Here is a 27,682-nt window from a genome sequence, read left to right as displayed (position 1 = left end):
TATACCGGTTCTAGTTGATTAGAATCCGCTAATAAAGTTATATAAAGTAGTTAAATGGAAAAGAAATTTGAGAAGCTCAAACTCGTGATAATTTATGCTTTCCTTTTACTTTTTTAACTAATTTGGGGTTACACCTATCATTACAATCATAAAGTGATGAAATTCGCAAATCTGATCACTTTTCCATACGTTGAATATTAAAATGTTAAACTTTGTTCGACGCATTTTTGTTTTTGTGTAGAGCTTACAAAGGAAATTTTAATATCCCTCCGCATAATGTTGGATTTAAAAGATTAAAGTTAAAGCGGTTTTCAATTTGTAGGTATACCAACTGTACTCCACCCTCTCTCTCTACGATAAAATTTTAATTATGTAATTTAATAACAAACAGAGTTCAACTGCACAGAACAATTGATTTTATGAAAGTGAAAATAATAATTATTATTTCTCGTTAGAGATACTCTTCAATTTTGTTATGATAGTCTCTAAATTAATTAGTTTTTCATTTGATATTTAACACATAATACAAAAGAATTAATGAAATATTCTCAAAGGTGTTGTATTTCAACAATGAGTAAAGTAGACAGACAATAAATACTAAAGCATAAGAAATTGTTAAATAATTTTTCGCATCATCAATAAAACATCCAATTTGATGTGAATCAATACAAGAAGTCAAAGAAATAAGGTAAAACGTATGTCACAGTTACAAGATAAATTTCAGAAAATCTCTGGGTTTATTCATTGAGGATTGAAGAAGTGATTACTGGTGGAAGCAGGAGGAAGGTCTCAATTACAAATTCTTGTGGTCATAGTGCTGAATCCATCCGTTGAACATGAATGAGAAAAACAGTCTGAAGAAGGATTCAATTTCTCATTCTCACGCTTTATTACACGCATCACTGACCACCGGGTTACACTGGAAATGTCGATTGAAAATTGACCTCTGAGGAATGCTAAAGACATATTGAGAGCCACCACCGCAGAGGAATTCACTTTGTGTCGAAAAGTGAAAGACTTCCTCCATCCTCGTGGACAGAGTAACACTGTCTGAATACTAAAAATCCCAGTGCGATGCAACAACAATCTGTGAGGTTTAAATTGGCTTAGGACATTTGCATTCTTGCGTGCTACTTCCGTTGTCATCTTATTCTATGGTATTCTTGTGTGGAAAGGTGACTTTGGACGATGTCAAAGATGACACAAAAGTGTCTTCAACCTCTTTGAATATTTTTCACCTCCATAGCTATACATTATCAATTCCTCCGAAGGAATTGTTATTCAAGAGACACCAGACTGCCCCAACTCCAAATCTTTAAATCCAGAAAAGGTTATATGTCGGAAAAGGGGTGAGACTTTGAAGAAAAAGTTTAGGTGTTATCCTTCCGTGTTCTTTTTTACACACCCCTTAGGCTACCCCTACAATTGGAACTCCATCATTGTTGGTGAAAAGTCGCGCGTGTGTTTCTTCATGTAACATGGGAGTGGTAAATTAAATGTGTTCCCTCCAGAGAAGACTGAAATTGGAGGTGATAAGGGGTTGGAAGGCAAAACAAAAGGGAGAAAAGAAAAGCTCCGCAAGACAGACAAATTTCTCTTGCGTGGCTTATTGATAATAACAGGTGGGTGGGTAGATTGTGTTATAACACGACAGGAAGACACAAAGAGTTGTTATTGTCGCGTGTGACAGATGGCAGATAAAAAAATTATATCTTGTCGTAAAATATTGAGTAGATTTTATTTGATTTATTATTCTATATTTGAGATTGGATATAAAAGAGGATTTTTATGAGCTATAAAGATATTTGACGTAATAGGCCTCTTTGACAGCTGTCAATAACTGTTAATCTGATTTGACAGATATTGATTTAATAAATTAAGTATTTTTTTTTTACATATTTCCATGAATTCTAAAAGTAGCATTCGGAATTTCAGATGGGATATAAAAAGGATATTTTATTATTAATGATATTAATAATTAAAGCGATATATTTCTTTGAAAGATGAAAATAATAAAGATAGTTTAACAGATTTGATAGATATTTACTCATCATTTTTCAAATATGTCATATATTTACTCATTTTAAATGACGTTGCTTTTGAAAATTACTAGTTAATTCGATATGGCATAAACAACGTCATTTTGACAGATGTCAAATCATTTCAAATGGAGATTTTATCAAATAGAGTGGATAGTCAATTGTAAAATACACAGTAAAAAAATGTGTAAAATTTTAACACTATAATAGTGTGAAATCGGATAAATTAATTATTTAATTGCGATCTGTGTAAAATGTCTCACTATTATAGTCAGGGGCATAACATTTCCTATGCGTCCCATATATTTCTAGCGAGCCGAAAAACTTTTGAGTTTATTAGCTGTTTTCTGTCATTGTAGAATGAATTATCAAAAAATACTAATACAAAATGAAAACCAATTTAATTACGAAGAGGCAACTGAAAACCCTAAATTGGCAACCTACGTAGTTTTGGAGATATCTCGTGAAATGTGTACGAAAACAGGGAAAAAATTACACTAAAACCGGCCGCATTTTTCAAAGCTAATGTCACCCCCTGATTATAGCCATAAAAGATTTTCAACAATATTTTGTTATTTAAAACTGTTGAAAAATTCTAAAAATTACCACTATTATAGTATGATTGTAGTTTTTCACATTATTATAGTGTGAAAAAATACTCAACTTTATGGTATTTTTTGTCACACGATCACAAATTAACACTATTAGTTTGATCATAATATTTCACATTATTATAGTGTGAAGCTTTGTGTATTTCAACCAAAGTTGTTGAATTTTTAAACAAAAGTTGTATAAAAATTGTTGAATTTCCATTTAAGACATATACTTCAGTCGAGATGCTTTTCATTGGAAAAAAGTCATATAGAACATCAAATATTTATATGCATAATAAGTATATCGTGAAGATCTGAGCATCAGATGTAATTATCTCGCATTAGGGAGGATCTCAAGTATAGGAAAAAATATTACAAATGTCCAAAAAGGCAAAAAAACTAAAATAAACGAAATTAAATGAAAATTCAACAATTTTTGAGTTTACACACAAAAATTCAACAATTTTTAAATTCAACAACTCTAAATTCAACAACTTGAAATTCAACAACTTTAAATTAAACAGTTTTAAATTAAACATTTTTTCCAAATTTAACACTATAATAGTGGTGTGAAAGATTAACCACTATAATAGTGTTAATTTTTTTTACTGTGTAACGGTTCCTCAACTCGACCGGTATAGTTATTTACGAAACTACCGTAGATGCGGGTGATTTTGCACTTCTCCTATTCGTAAGCTTTTCTTTACTTCTCGAATTTATCAATGGTCTTTTCTGATTCGATCTAACATGTCTTATCAGTGAGAACTGTTCTTGATCATTAGAAGTAAAGAAAAGTTTACAAACAGTAGAGGGGCAAAGTCACCTGCATCTGCGGTATTTGCTATATTTTTACCAGCTGTCAGAGGTAAGCCAATTTATTAAACAATTATTCCTAATTTAAAAAGAAGGCTAATTTTTAAAGAATTCTGCAATAATTTCAATCAAAAATAGATTTTTTTATTAATTGTAAAAAATTTACATAAAAATGTTGGAATAAAATTTAATTCACCTTAAAAATCTTTATAATATGCTAAAGGCAGAATTTGACACATTTTTTTATGAATTGTAACGTATTAAGACGTATTTTTTGTTAGACGTTAGTTATAGTTAATTTGAATTGATTGTCGCCACTGCATTTAAAACAGATTTGATCTATGAAGAGCATATTTTCATTTTACCAACAGTTAAATAAAAAAATAATATAGCTTGTAACATGTAATACCACGATATAAAGGCCCTAAAGAAAAGATTCATTTGGAACAAATTCACTGGATCATTGCAATAAAGTTTGAATTTCTCTGCAGATAAACCCATTTCATATCTCTAATTTATGTATCTTTTAATCCTATTTTACACTCATTTTGATTGCAACATTTCATTACCCCAATTACGATAGAAAATAAAATTTTAACGAGGATATCCATACGGAATGTTTGTGAAGAATTCATCTAGATAGAATCATTTATGTTTGTACCAACTCTAACATATGTGGGTGAAGGTAGGGTGTGCCGAAAGTGCCTATTTGTCTGAACAAGGGGTAAAATCATCATCCGTAACAAAATTAATGTGATATTGCCATTTGGTGACAATGAAATGTTCACTCTCTCCGGGAAGCTAACACATCAATATTGTAGGCAACACCATATAGTAATGTCAGCCCAGGAAAATGTACATAGTCAGCTTGTGTTGAACCTACCTGCATTTTGCTATGGAAGTGATTGGAGAGAGGTATAAAATTGGCCCAGACAGCAAAAGATGCGTTGTATGCGTGGGATTTGAGAGAGCATGGTTGTGTCAATTGAGAAGACATATCCGGTGCTTTGTTGTAAATTGCGTGATCACAATGGAACTCTATGGAATTAACACTAAAGTTCCGCAATGAAATACATATGGTGAGACTCTCAAATGTTGTCACTGGGTCTCTCCAATTATTCTCTGAGATTGTACCCACCAATGAAGAAAGATGAGAACAACTGCTCCATTTATCCAATTCCCATTATCATTTATGTTTAAATATCTTCTGAGTAGTGAACTTCTGTGTGCTGGTTTTCTTTGCTGGAAGAAGGCCCCTATTGGCTTCTATAATAATATCTACTAACTCTACAAGAAACCACATTTGTAATTTCGTTGGATTTTGACCATCAAACCTTCAGACATTATATCCCTAGGAGAATGATGGTATTGCTAGTAGTTGTGGTCTCTTAACTTCTCTCGCTTTACTTCTACATTTGTGGTTCTTTTGGATGTGCTCTGAATGAGTCTTGAATTATACATGAGAGTTGTTGTTAAATCCTTGGAAAATTGAGCTATTTAGGAAGTATAAGTGAAAATTGTTATTTATCTTGTTCTTATAAGTTCCAAACAAAGAGAGAAATGTCATGTAATGGAATCGGTTATCTTTAGAATTTCTTATTAGCAATAAAGCGTTTATAGATTTTATATCCTTTTCGTCTCTTTTTGACTAGACACCTAGAAAAAATATTTTGTAATTTATTTAAGCGACAGCGAGCAAAAACAATCTGACGTACACAGAGAAAAATAGTTGATAATTGAGTTGATAAAAAAGTTGATTTTTCATATAAAATTGATCACCAAGTTAATATATCGGATCCTATCTAAAGTTTGTCAAAAGTTGATTGATTCTATCAACTGTTGGTTTTTCGATATTTTTTTCCGATATTATCAACAGATCAATCGACCTTTATCAACTTTTGACCAACTTTACATAGGATCACGTTTTAATCAACAGTTGATTAAAAGTTGATCAAAGGTTGATCAACTGTTAATCGATCAACAGTTGATCAAAAGTTGATCAAAAATTGATCAACTGTTAGTCGATCAACAGTTGATCAAAAGTTGATCAACTGTCAATCTTCGCATCATCTGAGTAATATTGTAATACTTTACATTAATCGTTCCATTGATTGGAGTGCTGAACCAAGCTTTGGCGCCAAATGATGTTCCTGACGAAATTGACCAATTGAGATATCTGTAAATATACTATATTTCATGATAACAAGTCTTTTTGCGTCGTATTTGCACTGTCAGTATATAAATTATTCACTCAAATTCTATCTCGCCTGAATTATAGCTGTTAACTGTAACAAAATTGATCAACTGTTGATCAAATTTTGATCAACTGTTAAACTTTAAAGGAAAATTTAAACGTTCCCTATTATGCCAGATTTGATCAACAGTTGATCAAAATTTGATCAACAGTTGATCAATTTTGTTACAGTTAACAGCTATAATTCAGGCAAAATAGAATTTGAATGAATAATTTATATACTGACAGTGCAAATACGACACAAAAACACGAAATATAGCATATTTACAGATATGGCCCAATATCAACAGTTGATCAACAGTTGATCAATGTTTGATCAACAGTTGATCAATTTTGTTACAGTTAACAGCTATAATTCAGGCAAAATAGAATTTGAATGAATAATTTATATACTGACAATGCAAATACGACACAAAAAGACGTGTTATCATGAAATATAGTATATTTACAGATTTCGCAATTGGTCAATTAAATCAGGAACATCATTTGGCGCCAAAGCTTGGTTCACCACTCCAATCAATGAAACGATTTTGCGAAAGAATTACAGTATTACTCAGATCAACAGTTGATCAACTTTTGATCAACTTTTGATCAACTTTTGATCAACTGTTGGTCGACTAACACATGATCAACTTTTGATCAACTTTTGATCAACTGTTGATCGATTAACAAACGATTAACTTTTGATCAACTTTTGATCAACTGTTGATCGATTAACAAATGATTAATTTTTGATCACTTTTTGATCAACTGTTGTTGTGGAAATTAGATGGAATCATCTGATTAACTTGAGTATCATGGTAGTATTCAAAAAAATTGACAACAAAATTCCAGAAAATTTGTGATGTTTTGGAGAGAGCACGTGGAATCTTTTGACCAACTTGAGTATCGTGGATATGTTCAATGCAATTGCCTACAAAATCACAGAACCTTTAGGATTTTTTGGAGAAAGCAATAATATTAATAATATGTTACTCATCAGTTTTTGTCAAACAGAAACGGAGTTTTTAACTATAATCAATTGTTCAAAACTGTCTTGGTTCTTAAGAATTTACTATTATTCAATTGCTATCGACAGGTGATTATTTAGTTGGTTTTTATATTTGATAGTTAATAGTTGATAAATTTTATACACATTTTGATCATTAAGTTGATTTCAATATTTAATGATCAACGATTGATAGAAATGTATTTAAATTTAATTAACTGTTGGTAAAAAAATCTGAAAATCAACTTTTGTGTAATATAATATTATTACTCATCAGATTTTGTCAAATAGAAACGGAACTGTTAACTAATCAATTGTTTTTGAAAATTTTATCAATTCGCTTTAAGAATTTACTATTGCTCAATTGCTATCAACAGGTGATTATTTAGTTGGTTTTTATATTTGATAGTTAATAGTTGATAAATTTTATACACATTTTGATCATTAAGTTGATTTCGATATTTTGTGATCAACAGTTGATAGAAATGTATTTAAAACTGATTAACTATTAGTCGAAAAAATCGGAAAATTAACTTTTGTGTAGATAAAATCAACTTTTTTACGAACTTGTTGATCAAACTATCAACTGTTGATAGAAATTACCAACATTTCGATCGACTTACTGATCAATTGTCAAATTAATCAACTATTTTGATCAACAGGGTCGATCTGATTATCAACTATTTTTCTCTGTGTAGGGAAAACTGGGGCAGCAGTAAACACTGGGAACTTCAGGGGACGAAATTTATATGAATTTACAGATTATAGGTATTCTTGGCCCTTTGAAATCACGGACAAAAGTCCAGTGTCCCAGTCTATGGGGCAGTATTAAACCACCCCATGTTTATTACTGCCCCAGTTTCCCTATATGTATCTTCCTATTAAGCTGTTTTTTGCCCTAAACGTGTCATTTAGAAACTCATAAATATTTTTTTGTAGATAATTGCAAAGTACAAAGACAAACTTAAGAGAATTTTTAGAAGTATAGATAAATCTTACAACACAATTTTTCGATATTAAGAATTCATCATTTTCCTTATTTATGAAGGACCTAAACTTAAAAAAAAAGATTACGCAAAATTGACTTGCTAAATACTATCTTATGATGTAGAGAGAGTTAACAGACGAATATTAAAAAAGAAAATATGACCTATCCGACAATTGTTAACCCATGTGACGGTCGAACGCATGACATAAATATGTTTTCCTTCTGTGTATCTCACTCCTTAGACGAGTTCACAACAATTTTCTAATAACTTCAAAATTTCTGAAAAGAAGCAGATGTTATCAAAACATGTAAAATTGATTTTAATTTAGTAATATAGGCGCTCTTTTTTTACAAGCATAGTTATCTGTTCTAGAATTTTTTCTAGAACAGAAAATTGTAGTCAATTTAATAGAATTGGAACAATAACAAGTGCGTACTTAAGACCTCATTCGATTAGAAATTTAAACAACGTGCTTTAAGTTACAATTTTTAGTAATTGTTTTCCTTTTTCTGAGAAAATATTGCATAATAATTATAATACACAATGTAATTCATAAAAATTGATTCCCTTAAGATTTAAAGGGTAGGGGAGACTGGGGAAAAAGTCACAAATCGAAAATTTCAAAATTCAATATCTTCCAAGATAAAAAAGATATCAGCTCAAATTTTTTTCTATCCTTTATAGACCTTCTTCAATGTCGTAAGTTTCTTAGAATTCGAACAAGGAATTTAGAAAATAAAAAATATCGAAATTTTTAGCCCTATTTTTGAAATATTTTCCTTGCAGAATGTAACAATTATTACCTACTTATTTTCCAAAATTGATACACTGGTGAATATTTCCAAAATAATTTGGATTGTTCGAATACGAATCCGCTATCTATTTTAGAATTTCACAAAGGTTCTTTTCCATAAAATTCCATTTAATTCCATAAAATATCCTTTCTTGTTAAAGCCTGAAAGAGACACATCATATTAAATGAATTATCAACTTAAATGCCATTAAAAGTTCACCACAAATTGACCCTAAAATCCAAATCTTCTTAAACACAATTCAGCAGCATAAATTTTTTTTGTAACTTCGTGAGAGTCCATAAAAGTTGAACTAACTTTTAATGCCTATAATGCAGTACAAGTGTTAATAATCTTTCATTAGGAATTCTGTAACTTTTTTTTCTTTCTTCGTAAATCTATTAGCGCCAAGTTTAAAATTAGTGTACCTTAATTAAGAAGAGTGCATAAAAGGAAATCGTTTTTAATGAATTTGCATACAAAAGAAAGTGTAGTAATTGTGTAACTCTCTTTTAGATAATATATCTAAAATTTATGTTAAAATATTGAGATGAATATATTCTCTTAATTTGCTCTTATTTAATCGACAATGGTCATTTTTGAAGAACAATAACGTGCATAAAACTGCAATTTCAGATAAGAAAAAACTATTTATAAATTCCATCGTCACGGTTTCCTCTACTGAGGCTGCTGTAGTCTCCTACATAATATCTGTTGGTTGTTTGGTAAAGTCTCATGTTCTGGAGAGCAGGTTACTGGTGTAAATTTGATATGTAGTTCAACATTACTGTATCTTGTAAGTCGTGACATTTAGAACTTATATTATTTACCTTTTCAAAATATTGATTCTCCATGCCATGCAGAGCAAAATGTAAATATGTTTTGGTTTAATGCAAGTAATGTTTATTTGTATGTTGTATCAAGTAGAAAAGAATTTTATTGCCATTTTTCATATTTTGTTGTTAGCTACTTAAGTATGAATGAAATATTTCGGATGTCGTTGAATATATTTCACTTGCTATATCTCAGTCTTTCAACATCTTTTGGTTTGAAAGTGTTAACTCCGTTGGCTGTTATGGGATTTTTTTTACCATACTCCACACGAGTCCTTGTATGGAATTCCTCTCTCAAATACCTCACAGGTAGGTTGAAGAGGCAATGTAAGAAATTCTTTTCATATTGACCTTTTTTTATTCCATCTGTATCGGATATTGATACCCTAAATCACTTTGTTCTCCAGTCTCTTTTAGTGACAAATCGCGCTCTTCACCCAAGAGGTTTCCTTTTATCTCTTACAGATCCTTTCACAAGTACATGGTCACTTTCGATGGAGGCCAGGAAGTTCATTGGATTTCATTGTTAAAAAAGAACACAGTACTTAACAATAAATTTGTCTGCATTTCTCCTGTTGAAATTTTTGTAGAGATTTTTTCTCAACACAGGATATTGCTATTTATCACATATTTTATGGTAACATTCTGTGGAAATTAATAACACGTATCAAATAACTAATTTAATGATTTTCCAATTAAAGCAATGCTTAAAAAGAGGTGCGTGACTCAATAATTGAAAATTGATAATTACATATTAATGGAAAATTGTAATTTAATAATATAATTCGAATTAATATTTATTTTAATATAAATATTTTTATTTAAAAATATTTCCAATTTAAGATTAAAAAATAATTCTTGAACTCTGAATGCGATATACATAAAACAGCATTTTTATGAATTACACAATTTAAGGGTAAAGAAAAGTCAGGATCTGTAGTACTTAATTTAAAAAGCTTATTGTCCTACGTGTATTTTTAATCTCTTTCAATTATACATATTAAATCGGAGCCTATTTTTGTGCGTGAAACTGCCACACAGTCATTTTTTTGACAAATTTGTTCATAAAAGAAAATGAACTGTTTATTTAAGCCAATTTATATAACTTTTTTATTTCATATATTGGATATTTTGTAGTAGTGTAGTTACGTAGTATAATTCTCAGATATTCATCAATTGTTAAAAAAAACCTAAAGTCATGCATGCATGAAACTGTCCCACCCTACACTATATTGTCACTTTCACAGAAAGAATAATTTGAAGTTAATTTTGTCGTGCAATTCACGCTCTTGCTAGAGTGAAATTAAAGAGTTTAATGCTCGCAATTCTGTATCACATTTAAAACATATGTTGAAATTAAGATACAAAACTATTTCTACCCTTTTCTTTTTGTCAGATATTTAAGAAAACTGTGCAGAACTTTGAATGGTTGGCAATATCAGACAATACTTTTGTTTCTCAAAATTTCATAAATTATTTAATTTTTTAAAATTCCTTTTAAAATTATGCACTGCCAAAGAAACAAAAGAGCGTTTCTTCTATGGAATGGGATGCTGTAGAAAATTCTTGGAAATGTTCCGGTAGGGTAGAATACTTTCAGGAACTTTCTGTATATTTAAAGTGCTTTATCGCATATGCCAAAATTACACAAAGCAATTTCAATGTTTCTTTTAATTTTAATTTTTTTAAACTGGTTTATAACCGATTGAAATTGGTTTATACTTGTCAGGAAATCCAAGAGTTTTCCATTGTTATGACTTTGGCACACCTTTTAGCTCAGTGTAATTTCATGAAATCGAAATTCGCATCTCTTTCTTTCTAAAAGGATTTGCATAACTCTATCTCACTCTATCGTTCTAGAAATTGGACTGAACTAAATTTAATTTGGTGTGACGTTCAAAAGAAGAAAAAGAGTACGAAAGAGTAAAATAGACATATGCAAAGCTTTTAAGAAGGAAAGTGATGTGAATTTCAACTTTATGAAATTTTCCTGATCTGAAAGGTGTGCTGGAGCTATTAGGAATGATTTAACGATATTTTCATATATGGATACGTGTCGCTTGCGTAATCTAAAAACATATTCAAAAATGAAAAAATATCGCGAAAGACATGGATTTTGAATGGGAAAGGGTGGTCTGGGAGGCATTAGGGCCATGTTAATGGTCCCAGGTTCAACTTATTGGGAGGTCGGTTCCCCGAAGGTTCCAAAGTTTCCGAAGGTCCCCCGAAGGTCTAGTCGTTTGGGCTCTATGCATGATAACCATCGATTAGACGGACAGACAGACATACAGACGGATAGACGAACACACGGGCAGTCGGACAAACAGAGAGACATTATTTCTCAGAAATCGTCTCAAACGCGAGGATGTGTTGAGAAAAGCGGTCCCCGGAGGGTAGAAGGTGGAAATTTTGGTTGGTGAACAAATCGAGGGATTATAAAATACTGGCATCTCTATGGAGTGCAAGGAAGCGGAAAACTGATTGCAAAAATTATATTTGATTTTATTATGATAGATATGGTACAATCAGTTTTGAATTTTATTTTATGTAGTCGAATGCACCGAATTCTCTATGTACAAAACATATACGAAAAAGTATTTTCATGCATTATTGCAACAATTCTGTCAAAGTATTAAATTCTTTTAATATAAACTCAGTTTTTATTCATAAATTCTTTATAAAAATCTGAATTTTAAATGTTTTGAATTTATCACATAAACTTACGCTCTGGAGTCTGGAGATCTGCAAAATATTGATTGTTTTATATACAGAATAATTTTAATGCTAAAATCAAAGGGATTCACGTGAATTCTCAATCCAAGCATTCAATTATAGGGGGAAGTGGGGCACCTTTGAATTAAGGCACTTCTGAAATTGGATTTTTTTCCTTAAATGGCACTGGATTTAACTATGATAGAATTTAAATTCATAAATCAATTGTAAAACAAAATTTCATTATGATAAGGTTTAGTTCCATATATAAATTGGAGGAAGAAGCCTAATTTTAAACGTGCCTTAATTCTAAGGTACCACACTTCCTCCTAGCATCCAATTTTTTGTCAGTAATAACTGAAAAGCATTGTTAATACACTTATATTGCCATATATGTAATCTTTTAAAATGATTTAATCCCATCTCTTTCTTTGATTGATTAAAGCTTTGAATGCTTCCAAGCTTTAGTCAGTTAGATAATTCAATAGGACTGAAGTGTTTAAGGGAACGAAATATTTATTTCCATGTGGAATTAAGGCATTATCCTTTAATCTTTTAAGATATTTCGGTCTCAAGACGATGTAAGGTGTTATGGAATCCGGTTGCGACTGAATTATTTAACAGATTGTGTGAACAATGCTTATATTTCAAAATATTTGAAAAGCATAAAATGTATTACGAATACTGAAAATAGCTAGTCGTTTATCAGTCAATATAGGATGATGCTTCGTCGCCTTACACTTTTGATTCTACCGGAAATGTCTAACTAAAATACTTATAAAAATCAAAATTTTTAATTAAAAATAAGTGTTTTTTATTCTTTTCTTCTAAATGAATTGTATATTGTTCCTTTTTTGAAATGAGGCAGTGTACAAGTCAAATAGGATTTATGATATTTTGGGAAATATTGTACCACGGGATGGCCGTGAGCGTGGAAGAAAGGTTTCCTGGTCAGAACAACATGTGGGTGGAGAACGGCCAAACAATATTGTCTAGTTTGACGAAAAAAAAAGATACAAAGTGATGGTAAATTTTGTTACAATATGAGGTTGTCGTCATGGTCTTTCTTGATCAACCAACCACATCTCCGTGATTCTTCATTCCGACATTAAAGTGATTTTCCCATTTTATTCGCATTCTTCTCTCACTCCCGCATTTGTCTCATTCTCCTGATCTTTACCTATGTTTCTTTTGCTGTTTGACATGAATGAACACGCAGATTGAAGGGGAAATCTTGGATTATATTCTATACTTGGATATATCAATGGGAATTACTGCAAAAAATTTACATATGAGTAGAATTGAGACAACACCATGTTTCTCCTTAAAATATCAATGTTGCTTTTTGCCATGCCATCAATTGAGATATTCGCGTCACACTTGAATAACTTCCTTGAAATCGAATGAATATGTTTTTTGAGTTCAGATATTCGTGAAAACTGAAATGGAAATTCCTATTGTGATGATTTTCTTCTTGAAGGAAAAACAGAGTTCTTCAAACAAACATAATAAAAAACAGTATTCCGGAAGAGATCCTACGCCAAGAGATATTTGACAAAAATAGAAAGGATTCCACTTCAATTTAATGTGATTTAAAAAAAAAAATCTCAAAAGTAGTATTCAAACTAAAGCAAAAGCAATAATTTGATGAGTTGGTACTTTTATACGTTCCATCCCGAGCATATTGACCAAAAAAACTTCTGATGGAAATTATTCAGCATTTAATGGAGGAAGTGAGTTCCACTTTTTATCAATTTCAGTATTTATTTCGTGATTATATAATTTTGTCAAATGAGATTGGATAGCTTGGCCATTGAAGAAATTATCATTGGAATGTTTCATCCAGCTGTGATACATGAAAAAAAATCATGCAAATCAAAGAGATAGGTTTTTATGGTTTCGCATTCTCTCTATTTGTCAAAACCATTCATATTTTGCCTAAAGCAGATGACTTTACACAATATAGCTAATGTAATTTAAATGAAATTACATTTTTGAATATATTCTGCACAACTAGCTTTAGTTAATTGGATGAAAAAGAGAGGAGAATGGGAAAATAAAAATTTTTGTTGCATCATTTTACTTTGTTATCACTTACATGAGACTACTTACTGAGAATTTTAATGTGCATTTTATTGTACATTTAAGTGCACATATTATTTAACTGACCTTGCGCTAAATTAATTTCCAAAATCTTATGCAAAATGAATTTATTTATTATTCCTCTTGTTTTTTTTTATTTTTCTAATTTGAGATAAACTCTTACATCAACATTTTTGCATAATCAAAATTCGCAACTTTTTTTTTTACTAATGCTTTGATTTTTTTCTTTTAACGAACTTCTGTGAACTCTTTCTTTCACTCCACCTTTTATCATCCACAAGGGAATTTATTCTCATCGGTGAAAAGAGCGACATTTTCCGTTTATGCGGTATATATAACATAAAAATGTATCTACTCTCCTTCCTTCTTTCTCTTTTATTTCAATGCCCATCGAGATTCCCTGTCGTGTGAGACACAGAAAAAAAAAACTACAACCCAATGTGACGACGAAGAGTGGGAAAAATTGCCAAGATAAAAAAAAAAAATTATATACTTGAAGATCACCTTCGATATCCGGTGTCAGGTGAATGAATCAGTTGAGCACAAGGCGCAACGTTCCCGGGATTTTTGTACAGCTCCCGGAGAAATGACATTTAAGAATGCAATAGAAATTTTTTATGCAAATTAACATCATAATTTGAAATGAGATTTGGGCATGAATTAAATCACAAGCTAATCAATTTCCGTAAAAGGTATTTATCACCTCATTTACAAATTTGTAACGATTTCAAAATTTTCCGAGGTACAATTTTGATTTCCATTCTGTATCAGTCTAATTGGGCTCCTCCTAAATTTTGTAGTTTATTGATATTCACAAAATAATTTTCTATCGAGGTGATGATAATGAGATTGATCCAATAAGGTAATAGGAAAGTTTACGTTGTTCAGAAGCCCTACTTGTTTTAATTTCAGATTATAAGTGGGTTTTGGTTGCATGAATAGCATGATTCGGAACAGAAACTGATAAAAGACAGGCTTTCGGCTTCTTTAAGGGAAAGTGAAAGGAAGTAATAGATAAAACAGAATAAGAAAAATTTATCAATTAAGTCATTAAATCTAATCAATTTAGAAATATTTGTTTTTTGTCGTTGATTTGCAAGCGTAAGAGTATCAATACTATATAAAATAAGAATAAAGTATTATCAATAAATGAATGGAATACAAATTGATTAAATCAATTTAGTTAATTAGTTTCTTTTATTAAGAAAATGAGCTTTTATAGCTCTATTGCGTATATCCATAAATATTCTAGTAGAACGACGATTGACTTGTCTTTTGGCATTCTTAATTTAAAAAAAATCTAATAATTGTTCATATTGAATAAAAAATAGAAATAATATTAATTTAAAGTTTAAAGGATCACATGATTTTGATAATTTATTTATTATGAAGTCAATCAGCTGCACGGAAAAAAATATTTTGTAAAATTGTTCGTAAATATTTGTGAATTCCTACTGGAGACTTACGAAATGCTCGTAAACCAGCCTAATAAAAATTTCGTAAAAGTTTGTACTTTTTCCCAAACGTTGTTTGTAACTTAAATACTGGAGGGGAATTATTAATATTTTACAAATATTTGTTCGTACATTTTTGTTGCTCTGGCAAAAATTTACGAACAAATGACAAAATTTGATGAACTTTATTTGTGTTTTTACAAACATTTACGAACAAATGGTTGTAAAAAACAAAAAATGCTCGTTAAGTGATCATGTTACGAACAATGTTTGTGGAAAAAGTACAAAATTTTACGAACTTCTTTATGGGTTACGCTTTACGAGTATTTCTTAAGTCCCCAATAAGAATTTCACAAACATTTACGAACAATTTTACGAAATATGTTTTCCTGTGTGTCATTGCATAGAAAAAAACATTTTGTGTAATTGTTCGTAACTGTTTGTGAATTCCTATGGGGTTTTTGTATTTTTGCAAACATTTGTTCGTAAATATTCGTAAACACACAGAAAATGTTCGTAAAATTTTGTCATTTGTTCGTAAATTTTTGTTTATCTTACGAACATTTAACGAACATTTACGAACAAATGACAGAATTTTACGAAGATTTTTTGTGTATTTACAAACATTTACGAACAAATGTTTGTAAAAGTACAAATAATGCTCGTCAAGTGATCATGTTACGAACAATGTTTGTGAAAAAGTACAAAGCTTTACGAACTTGTTTGTGGGTTATATGATTTACGAGCATTTCGTTAGTCCCCCATAGAAATTCACAAACATTTACGAACATTTTTACAAAACTTTTTTTTCTGTGTGGTCAATCGGTTGGGGTAGATGAGTGTACAACTTAACGAAATCATCCTTACCTTGGCTGCAGAACAATCTTACTCCAAGAGTTGTAAATGTGAATGGTGTTGGGAAGGAATGTTTTCTAGACTGTTGAGACTTGGTAAGGAGATGGGTGCAGAAGACAACACTCAAGGGGCAATAGGATAGATTAGCTGTTCACGATAAGTCTTTGGGAATGTGAAAAGTGTCAATGAAAAGGGCTTCGTTCAATCCTCTTGTGTCTTCCCAAGCATAACGCATCTCTACTCTGGAAACGTGTGACGATATTTTGGTCAATTGATGCCAATTGCTCCATTCATTTTCGACTCAATAAAAGATCACTGAGCTCCATTGGAGGCAAATACTAAGGCCAATTACCTCATTGAATGACCAATAAATCTCACCAAGCTTTTGGGTAATATATCGATTTTGTATACATAAATCTAACCGATGAGTTTCTATATTAATTCTTTGATCGCCTTTTTCCAACCACACACGCAACTTTCTGGGGCAATAGTCATTTTAGATGATTACGCATAATTAAAATATCTTTTTTCCTCTGTTTCTATTTCGTTCCACTCAATCTGGAATGCCATCTCTTTCGTATGTCTCAATGGTGTGCCTCAAATGATGTTCAGCCAGAGATGTGAAGAAAATTCTCAGACTCATGGAGACAATCTTCTCAAGAAAGATATACAAAATGAGGTCTATTATTTTGCAAATACAAAAGTGGTTTCTTTCTCTGGAGAATTTGTTTTTTTTTTTTGTAAAATCTTTTGCATATTTTACATGAATGGGTCTCCCCAAAATATCCTTGGGATCACTTAGCATAGCTTAAGATTTTTTTTTGGGTAAGACCAAGTTTTTATCCTAAGACGAGAATAAAAAATTCAGATGCCAATCTTTAACCGTTGGGAGATTCTTTTCAATAGGATATCAGATAGCGGTTGAGGTTAAAGTCCTGTATCGATTTAAGAATTAGGAACTTCTGTAGAACTTTAGGACTTGCAATGTAGCTCAAAGTTCTACTTGCCAAGTTATATCAATTTTCACAAATAATTATCTCTGAGAATAATCCAAGAGGGAAGAATTGCTGCTTAGACCGCAAAGTAATGCAATTTGTGAGATATGTCGACATTGTTCATGGTGATTCTTGTGTGTTCCACATTGAAAATTGATAATGGGTGGAGTGGAGAATGTCTCATGCTCCATTAAATCAATATAAGAGTGCAATGTTTTCAATTTAGAAAATGATGATTCAGAGATTATTTGTGTGAGATGGTTCATTGACATTCTTATATACTCTGGCCTTTCGCAGATGCTGAAGCACGTACAGATATCGCCTCTTCGCAACCGTTCGGACTCCCTGTCACTACGTTCCAACACATCATGCTCATCGTCACTATGCGGCAGCCCAGAACCCACCGATGATCATCAATTGCCCACCAGAAGTCCATCGAGAGCCTCAAGCTATTCCAGCCTCAGCGACACAATCCCACAGGTAAATTTCTTAATTTCCGTTCACCTTCAATCTTTCTTCCTCTGGGAAGATGTTGCGCATGGTTCTCAGTGCCACCAAAAATTCTTATCTTATCATTGGTTTGTTTGGTCGCATCGTGTGACCAGGCCCAACAGAAAAATGCCCGAGGAGATGAGAGCACAGTGTCATAAACAAGACGCCTCTCACAGTGTCTTTATTCCACGATATTCATAATAAGCGATAATATTCAGTGTGATATTCATTTGAACAATACGATTGAAATGTTCTTACATAATGATATTGCTTCCTCAGACTCTGAAATCACTCCCTGACTCACAATGAAAATCTCTGTGAATGGTATTTCAATGGAATCTCTCTTCAGTTTCCTCCTCAAACCCTCCTATATATCCAAAAACACCGAAGCTCTAGAAAGAAAAAAGAGACTGAAAAATATTATGAGACATCTGGTTTATTGGATGGAGCAGAGAATCTTTCATCGAATTAATTTTTCTTAGCTTCTGTTCTTCATTTCATCCTCAATCCATATTCATCTCTGCACACCCACAATTTTGAGCGGAAATTTTTAATAGCTACCATATGCCCTTTATTCCCTCGTCTTTGATACGTTTTGGAGCCCTCTTCAAGAGGCCTTCTCTGTAGGATTTCCATTTTTAAGAGATGTTGGTTTGCTGGAGGAATATCTCTGCTGCCGGTTTATCTTTCTTCCAGGCAAATACAACTACATTTACATTGTCCGAAGGGCGTTTAAGTTGCACAATTTCCTTCGCGTTGTTCAAGCGGCTTTATCACATTTGAGATCAGCTTTGCAAAATATTTGCTGGAAATACTATACTTTGTTATCAGGAAGAGGTCAACATTTCATGCTTAATGTTATGAATTCAAAATATTTCTAAATTTCACTCTTAGCAAATTGCGTACTTACAGATTGTTCAGCAGAATTTAATGCGAACTTTAGTCGACTAAACTGAAATAAACATCATGTGGTATTTTCAGAATGAAAACATATTGTTTTCAGTAAATAAGGAAATACTAATTGAAGTAAACAATAAATTAAGTAAAAAACCTAAATCATTACAGAAATGGCTATATTTTAATATATTAACATCTAAGATGGTTGCAGTTAAAATGAAAATCAATTTATTTTCCCTTTGCTAAAACCTACATGAGAATTTCAATGTTTTTTAAAGTTAAAAAATTGAGTAGAGAAGCATGAGTAAAATTTATTCAATTGCTAAATAAATATGAACTGTATTCAAACTCGTATGCTATTAAAATTCCGAAAGCCAAAATTTCGAAAAACCAAAATCTTGAAGAGTTTTAAAATTTTAAATAGGTTGAAATCTCAAACGGTAAAAAATGTTGAATGGATAAAAGTCCAGAAGACCCAAAATCCCAAAGAACAAAAATCCGGAAAAGACTTCTTCTTTTTTTACTTTAATTAGGCAAATACCTGTTTTCCCACAGTAGGGCTACGGATTATTTATCGTGATTGAGTGTTTGAAGGTGCCATGGTACTGAGCATCAGCAGGAGTTGTGATTCTGATGTCCAAGACTGGTACCATCTTTTCGGTGGTCTACCTCTTGGTCTTGTAGTCGATGCTGGAAGATTTTTTTGCCGGAAAAGACAAGACCCTGAAGAGTCAAAATTCTAAATGGGTCGAAACTTCGAATGATCAAGATCTCATTTTGCAAAAGCCAAAATTTAGAAGATCCAAAATCCCGAAGAGCCCAAATCCAAAATAGAAGCCAAAATACCGAGAAGCCAATATTCCGAAAGGTCCAAATTCTGAAAATGTCAAAACTATTTGGGATATTGGTTTTCTTCGGATTTTGATCCAAGGGATATTGACCGGAACTGCTTTTTACTGAACTAGGGATAATGTCAACTCGGGTCATTTGTGCCTTATATGCACAAATCTCTAATCACTCGATTAGAATTTTTTCAAAAACGCTCGTATTTCTCAATTAAGCAAAAATGTGCGGATTCAAAAGACAATTTGAATTTTGTTGTTAATTATTGATTATTTTTTTTATGTGCTCTCTAGATCGATTTATAGTCCTCATTATAAAATAAATTTGGCTATAACCCGTGACTTTTTGAATCTTGTATTTTTGTCCAGTAATTAAGTTAAATCTATTTCATTTCAATTTTCATTAACATTCCTTTCATTTTAAAAAAAATATAGCCATGGCAATACGATATAAGACACCAATTTTTTTGTACAAATTAATTCTTATAAATTCTTAATACATATATTAAAAAAAATCATTAAACAGAATTAACGATTTTATATTTGAAAGATATTTTTGAGTAGGGGAAAGCGCGCTACCTTCGGACGACTCAAACTCCGGACAATTCATTGTTTTCTCTTTGTTCCTTATGGATTTTACCCATAGCTCTTTTCTGAAAACATGAGGTATTGGACTACCTATTACAATAATATATTAATAATGGGCCAAATTAATTTATAACACATTGAAAAAATGATATGTGCGAAGCACAAATCGTCCGAAGGTAGCGCGCTTTCCCCTAAGCCTTTACCTAAGAGCAATTTTTAGCAAAACAAAATCTTTTTTTTTAAGAAAATCGCATGAGAAAATGTCAAAATTCCATCATAAATACAATTTTTGACAAAAAGTTATCTCAAAGAAACATTAATATTACAATGACAGGAGATGATAAAATGAATAAGAGTAATAAGCTTTTTTTGTGCACACATCGCCTCATAGCAACTAGAAATGCGGCACAGTAAATCCCATTTGGAAGCCCTCCAAGTGCAAACTTACAAGGGATAAAAGTCTACGTGCCTTGGTGAAAGAAAAGAAATAGAAAATCCTCAACAGGAAGTGCCAATAGGTGCATCATTTGAGAGTTAGAGCGCCTCGCCACGCCATCGACGTGATAATGTCAATAAATTCAATTGAAACTGGTTTATTGTTGGGAATTTAATTAATGATTTATCATTTAACGGACAATTGAGATGATTATTGAGCCTATGATGGCATTTCTCTCCATGAAACATCAACATTGTCTCCGCAGACTATTTATCAATGTTTATTTCATTTGAACATTTCCTCTGGATTTTTCTATTGCTAATTTCTCGGATGTGAATGGTCTTTTTTAAGATGATCAGAGAGGGTACAAAAAAAAAGCGAGAGGATGGCCAGAAGAGGATTGTCTAGTACAATGAGATCTTTTGAATAAAATTTGAAATGGGAAGAAACAGCAGAGAGCCATTTGGTCACAGTTGAGTGTGATTCAAGGAAGAAGAAATTCGATATCCCTGCAAAGTGAAAAAGAACAACACATTAAGGAGAAGTTGTGGTGGAATGCTTGAAAAGCAAAAGTCTTATGCCGCCTTCCTCTTCTCAGAAAATGCACATTCTTTAGGGCACTTCCATATGGGATTCAAAATACAGGAAGCACGTGTTCATTGTTGGATTGAAGTTTCCATGCTAATGGTCTTCCTGGGAGAATGAGGGTGAATTTTGATTTTGTTGTTTTTTTTTTAGTTAAATTACTTTCCGAAAACTTTACCCCATACTCTCCATAATTTGACACGTTTGAGTAATTTCGTGATTTTTACAGCTTTTCCAACGCCGGTGTCAGATAAATGATACTCAGGTGGAAGGAATATTAAATTTCATTGCGCGGGTGCGACATGCTGGGAGGGCTTGATGTTTAGTATTGTCTGAAAAATTGAAGAAGACAAAATCCTAGAGGCCCTCATCACTTTTTTTTTTATATTGCCCGTGACATAAAGTACTCTCGGCAATATTCATCGTAAGTCCCAGACATTCACGACACATTTGAGTTGCAAATGTTGTTTATTATGGTTCTTACTGTTTATAATTTTCCTTCTGAAATTTTAACTTCACTCCCCATATTCCTCTTCTTAGCACTCTTCGTGCCATTTTCACGCACTTTAAGATTACTTCCGCAGGGAGCATAAACAGGAGACGTTGGAGATGGTGGTTAGTCTATGAGGGGGGGGGGGGGGGGGGGGGGGGGTTCTGACAAGACGTCACAGATATTGAAATTAGAGTAAGTATATTGACCTGCAAATATTTAATTTTGATACTTATACATTTCAATATTCTTAATAGTCTAATCGTTTTTCTACCATAATACAAAAAATAATATTGAAAGTACATATTATTAACCCCTGAGGGTCCAAAATAAAATTAATAGGAACGCTAGGGGAGACCGGGGCAGAATTAGTTAGCAAATGAAATTTTTCATTGCGTATAATTTGTAAGAAAAATGTTTGTAATTAGGCTGATACATATTTCAATGAATAGGAAGGGATGTGTTTTCTTCGAATAAGTACAGTAGACTCTCTTAAATTCGGGCATTTGGAATCGAAATGTCACCTGAATTAGAGAGAAATTCGGGCATGAAATTCTTTTAAATGCAACAATTTTTTGTTTACCTGCGCACTTATATTAAATTTACATGCTCATATTATTTGTAAATTTTATGAAAGCCCCTTAATAATGCAAAATCACACTACAACTGATACAAAGCATGGCGAATTTGAGCATATTTAGTTCATTCGATAATCACAATCGAACTTGTAGTAGTTGAACTACAAGTAGGCAGAAAACAGTAAATTTGATAAGCAAAACTTAAAATTTGATCATACACAAGTTGGAATTTTAAAAACAGTGAGATATTTGGCAAAGGAAAAATAAAGAATTTTTCATTGTACCTGCAACCATCTTGGATGATAATGGTTTTTGAAAAGCAGGGGCCTTTCGACATTTCTTGGTTCCATACCTTCCATACGTTTTTGCATAGAGGCGCTGAAGACTATTGGCAAGTTTTCAAGAGAATTGACTTATCAGTCTGATAAATTTCGAAATTGTACATTAAAAGCTATATCTAAAAATACGTATTTCATAATGTTCACCGAAATAATATAAGAACTACGAGCAAATTTGTTTAAATCGCGGTGCAATATCTGCAAAATTTTTACAAGGAAAACTGAAAAATAGCTTCACTTTTCCTAAGGCTTGATGGGCCCCTGATGAAAAGTATTTAAATGAGAGAAATTTAATGAAATCGAAATTCAAATTCTTCTCTTTTGCACATTTTTTCTAGTTTTGAATATCACTTGAAATTCAAATCAGTTCAATTTTGGTATTAAAAAGTGATAGATAGATGTCTGAGTAAGGAAAGGATGTAAATTTAGATTTAAATAAATTTTTCTGATCTAAAATACTAGACCCATTTTTGCAAATATTTCAGTATTTATGGCTCTGGCACGTCTTTTAGATCAGGAAAATTTCATGAAATCGAAATTCACACTCCTATCTTTCTCAAACGTTTTTTTTTGTGTCTATCCCATTCTTTCGCACTTAAAATTAGATTCAACTAAATTGAAATTGGTGTGATGTTCAAAAGAAGAAGAAGAATGAGAAAGAATGGGGCAGACATAGGCAAACTTTTGAGAAAATGAAGGATTGTAAATTTCGATTACATGAAATTTTCCTGATCTAATCATCCTAATCTAATTTAAAATATTGTTCAAATTTATATTTTCACTGGCTAATATTAATTTTCAAGTGCTCTTTTGATTTTTTTTAATCTTTTCAATTTATAAGACAGAATTTGAGTCATTGCATAATAATAAAATGCAAAACAGTTAATCCAATTAAATTAAGTTAATGGTTTTGCACAGTAACTTCTTAGAAAAATCTTAAGCTGAATACCGAAAGGACTAATAAAGGTAATAGACATGATGAATATCGACCACTCAGAATATAAGTCGAACAACTCGATTTTTCACAAAAAAAAAATGTTTTATTCACTTTTTGGATACTTCTTTATACCATCTACCTTCCCTATATTATACTTGAAAGTTAATTATTTTCAAAGATTTTAAATCTCAAAAATCCCATACTCTGCATGTAAAATCTCAGCTTCAAATCCAGGGGCATGACGTTTCCTATGTTTCCCATATGTTATTAGCGTGCCGAAAAAACTTTTGAGTTTATTAGCTGTTTTCTGTCATTGTAGAATGAATTAGCAAAAAATATTAATACAAGATAAAAGCCAATATAATAACGAAGAGGCAACCGAAAACCCTAAACTGGCAACCTGCGTGGTTTTGGAGATATCTCGTGAAATGTGTACGAAAAAAGGGAAAAATTACACTAAAACCGGTCGCATTTTTCAGAGCTAATGTCACCCCCCTGTTCAAATCGCTCTCCTGTAAAATTTGTCTACTGCGAGTTGTTTGTTTCTCATTCTGAGCGGTCGATATGACATCAAAACTATAAATAAAACATGTAAAAAAAACGCCATAATGAATTAGTGACTAACCTAATGATAAGATAGTTCTGCAAAATTTTCTATAATAAAAATAAGTTTTACCCTAAGCTATTCAATACTTATCTTTTGGATTTATTTTGAGCTTAACACTGATATAATGTATAGTAGAAAATGTTGAAAAATGTTTAGTGAATAGGTGCAAAAAGCCAAGAAATTGAATTGTGAGCACTGAAAATTTAGGAAAATTAACTTTCACTTACCATATGTGATAGAACCATTTTATCCTAAATCTCATCTTTCAGACTGAACACACCAGGCGTGGTATTTATAAAAGTTTATAAATTTCTCTTCTTGTCTCACTTCCCAATTTTCCACACCGGAAGACAATTATTTTGGTGGGAGTGATTCAATTATTGTTTCGCCTCTTTTTTTCTCTCTCTTCAAATCTCCAACATTTCAATGGATTGTTTTTTTGTGGTCTTTTTTTTTCATCTATAAATAATACTATTTTCCTTCATGCATCTCTCCCGTTTTTCTGTTTATATTTGCTGGCAATCAGTCACGTTCCACAACACACGGATTGCATTGCGTGTTTTTCCTGCCACTGGGCCCTTTTTACTGTCCCCCTAATAATCATAGTCATTGTTTGAATACTAAAATCAGCACAGAAATTGACGAAAAAATTCTAAGTGCACGAGAAAGAACAGCACATTTATGGAAATTAATGAACAATACTGATGATGTTTTATTTTGAATCGCTGCGCGACTAGAAACTGAGAATAAAAGCAACATTCAAGATAAATTGTCCATGCGAAATGATAGTAAAAACAAATAAATATCCGGAAGGAATTTTCATTACGATGGAATCTTTCATAGTTGTTCATGTGATATCATAGAAATTTTAATTTAAAAAGGACGCTTTCGTATTTTTGTCAGTCAGTTTCTCAATACTTAAATATAATAATTCTTTCGAAAGTCCTTCAGAACAAAATCCGAAATAATGGGGAAATTTTCTCTTTATTAGCTGTCTCTGTCGTCTGTCCTTTTAATTAAAGAAATTAAGAAGAAATTTTGTAGTTTACAGACTTCAATTTCACAAACAATGAAAAAAAAAAGAATTGAGTTAGAAAAAGTAATTTGCAAAGCCCATCTTCTATATCAGCATCTTGGAGAAATCTTTTAAAATATTAGGGCTAATTGGAATTTTTCGGTATACTCTATATCTTGGCTTTTTCGCCACAGAAACTAATTAGGACTTTACTTTTGATTCCCCCAAGAACATAAGATTTAATTATCACGTCTTTTTCTCTGAGGTTTATTACTCAATCCGATAAGAAAGAAACCACCTTGGAAGGATGGAAAGCAAGTGCTCAAATTAATATCAATTCCGGATCTCATTTGTTACTCAACTCCCTACTGTGCTATGTTTCTCATGGTAATCAGGTCGGACCCTTATACCAGGTCCTCAGCTGACTCTCGACGGAGGCATAAAACGGATGTGGCTGGTGTGCTGAATATCTTTTCTGAGACATATATTGTTCTTTGACGCCACTTTCTCTATTTATGGATATTTTCATCTCTATTCGATCTCCTTTTGGGGTGGCTGATAAAGCCCATTCTTGCGGAAGCCGTGTCACTTCAGGCCTTGCCTTGGGAATTCATGAATGGGGTTAAAGTGAAAAATAGCATAAAGAAAACTATATTATGTGTGGGTATTGAATCTAAGAAAATTCCTAGTAAAAACATTTTGAGGTTCTAGAGATATACGAGAAATAAATTTGTTAAAATAAATAATGTGAAGACATTGTTCTATTTTTTGAGTGATGGGAATTTGTGGTAATCAAATTTATTTTGGGAAAAACCTCATGACAATTCCAGACAAAACTCCTCTTGATAAATCAATCAAGAGCTCTTGCAATGGCTATATAATTGTTTAAAGCCTCGTTAAAGCTTTAAAATATATTTTACCAATAAATTTTGCTTAATGGACATTAAAGATAGGTGTTTCTTGTCAGGAAATAAGTGCTCGACGATATCTCTTAATCCTATATTAAATACTCTGAACAAATATTTGTCTAGACTTTGAACTTTTATTCGTTAATTGATTCATAAATTTAACAAATAATAAATGCCATATTATATTATAATTTTATATTGATACAAGAAACAATTCTAGCGATTCTATTAGCTTTATGTGAGGTTTACATTTTTAATATCAAATTATGGCTTTAGTTGTCAAATTACAGGGTATGGTAACTAATAAAGCCTAAAGGGTTATAAATATTATAAATTTCAAATTTTTGCTACGAACTTTCAACTGTAGCCTCACTTGAATTTATATACATTTTTTTATTAATATTTTCCTGTTTTGTCTAAATTGATGTTGATACACTTAAAGATAGTAAAAGCTGACTACCAATCCTTGTTACTATGTTTAAATATTTTCATCGGTTTTTAATTTAACAGGTTTTAGAAATTATTTTTGGGTTTTCATTAATAACTTTCAGACTATTGCAGTTTTACTTCAAGTCTTTACGGTTATAGATTAATTTTTTTGCGGTTATACGTTTACCGAATTACGATTTTAATGATAATTGAAGTAATATAATTATTATTTTTTGTATTTCAACTTTACTTCAAGTTTCAATGGACTTTAAGTTTCTTTCCAAAGTTCGTTACTGATCAAATTGTTACAGTTGCAAATAGTCCTAATACGTTAAAAAAATCAAGTTTTTCAGCCTTACGTAAAATTTAAACAAATATAAGTATAAACTTTCGGTTTTCGTTTATCATTGTCATGGTAGTCATTTGAAGCCTTGACGATTTTGAACAAGGACCGCAAGTCGATAACTATCGACTTGCGGTCCTTGTTCTTTACTTTCATTGTTGCTCTATGTCTATATGATTAATAAAAATGGTTATATATAACGAATTCGATTTATAAGTGAAGAATTTCGGTCCGATGGGGTGTATCAAGAATTGACGGAAACACTAGACCTTTCTTGACTTTCGCAATTTTATTCTTTAGAACGTTTCGAGGATGAATGTCCTCTGTGTCGATCAGTCGAATGGTGAACTTAAAAGTGCAATCTGTGATCCAAGTCCAAAAAAGTGTAACCATTTCCCGCCTGTACGTGATTTTCCCAACAAAAATTCGATACCTGATGAAGAAGACATTCATCCTCGAAACGTCGTAAAGAATAAAATTGCGAAAGTCAAGAAAGGTCTAGTGTTTCCGTCAATTCTTGTTATTCGATTTATAAAATAAAAAACTTTCAGTCTACTACATTTCTGCCGGAAGCCCCAAATTTATCGATTTCAAGATTTCTTTACTAATTGTCAAAATTTCCAACACTATAAATTCGGAACACTTGGCTTTATATTACCGCCTTAAGGACGAATCACCGGTGTCTGGAAAATACGAACAATTCTTTTGGAATATGGAAAGTTATTCTGTGTCCTAATTACTTAGAAAAAATGGTTTTGTTTTTAGAAAATCTTATCTA

At 31.7% G+C, this 27,682-nt stretch overlaps 1 protein-coding gene across 1 annotated transcript in view; it reads left to right on the top strand.

Annotated features, from left to right (window-relative positions):
- The window catches only part of LOC129806955 (uncharacterized), a 71,758-nt gene that overhangs the window by 19,273 nt on the left and 24,803 nt on the right, over positions 1-27,682 (top strand). Inside the window, exon 2 of the mRNA XM_055855833.1 lies at positions 17,717-17,899. Coding sequence (XP_055711808.1) covers positions 17,717-17,899 — 183 coding nt within the window. The remainder of the gene's footprint in view (positions 1-17,716; positions 17,900-27,682) is intronic.

This window comes from Phlebotomus papatasi, chromosome 3, assembly GCF_024763615.1.
Source record: "Phlebotomus papatasi isolate M1 chromosome 3, Ppap_2.1, whole genome shotgun sequence".
NCBI lineage: Eukaryota > Metazoa > Arthropoda > Insecta > Diptera > Psychodidae > Phlebotomus > Phlebotomus papatasi.
The sequence above is the reverse complement of the archived record's forward strand: the minus strand, read 5'-3'. Positions and strand labels throughout refer to the sequence as shown.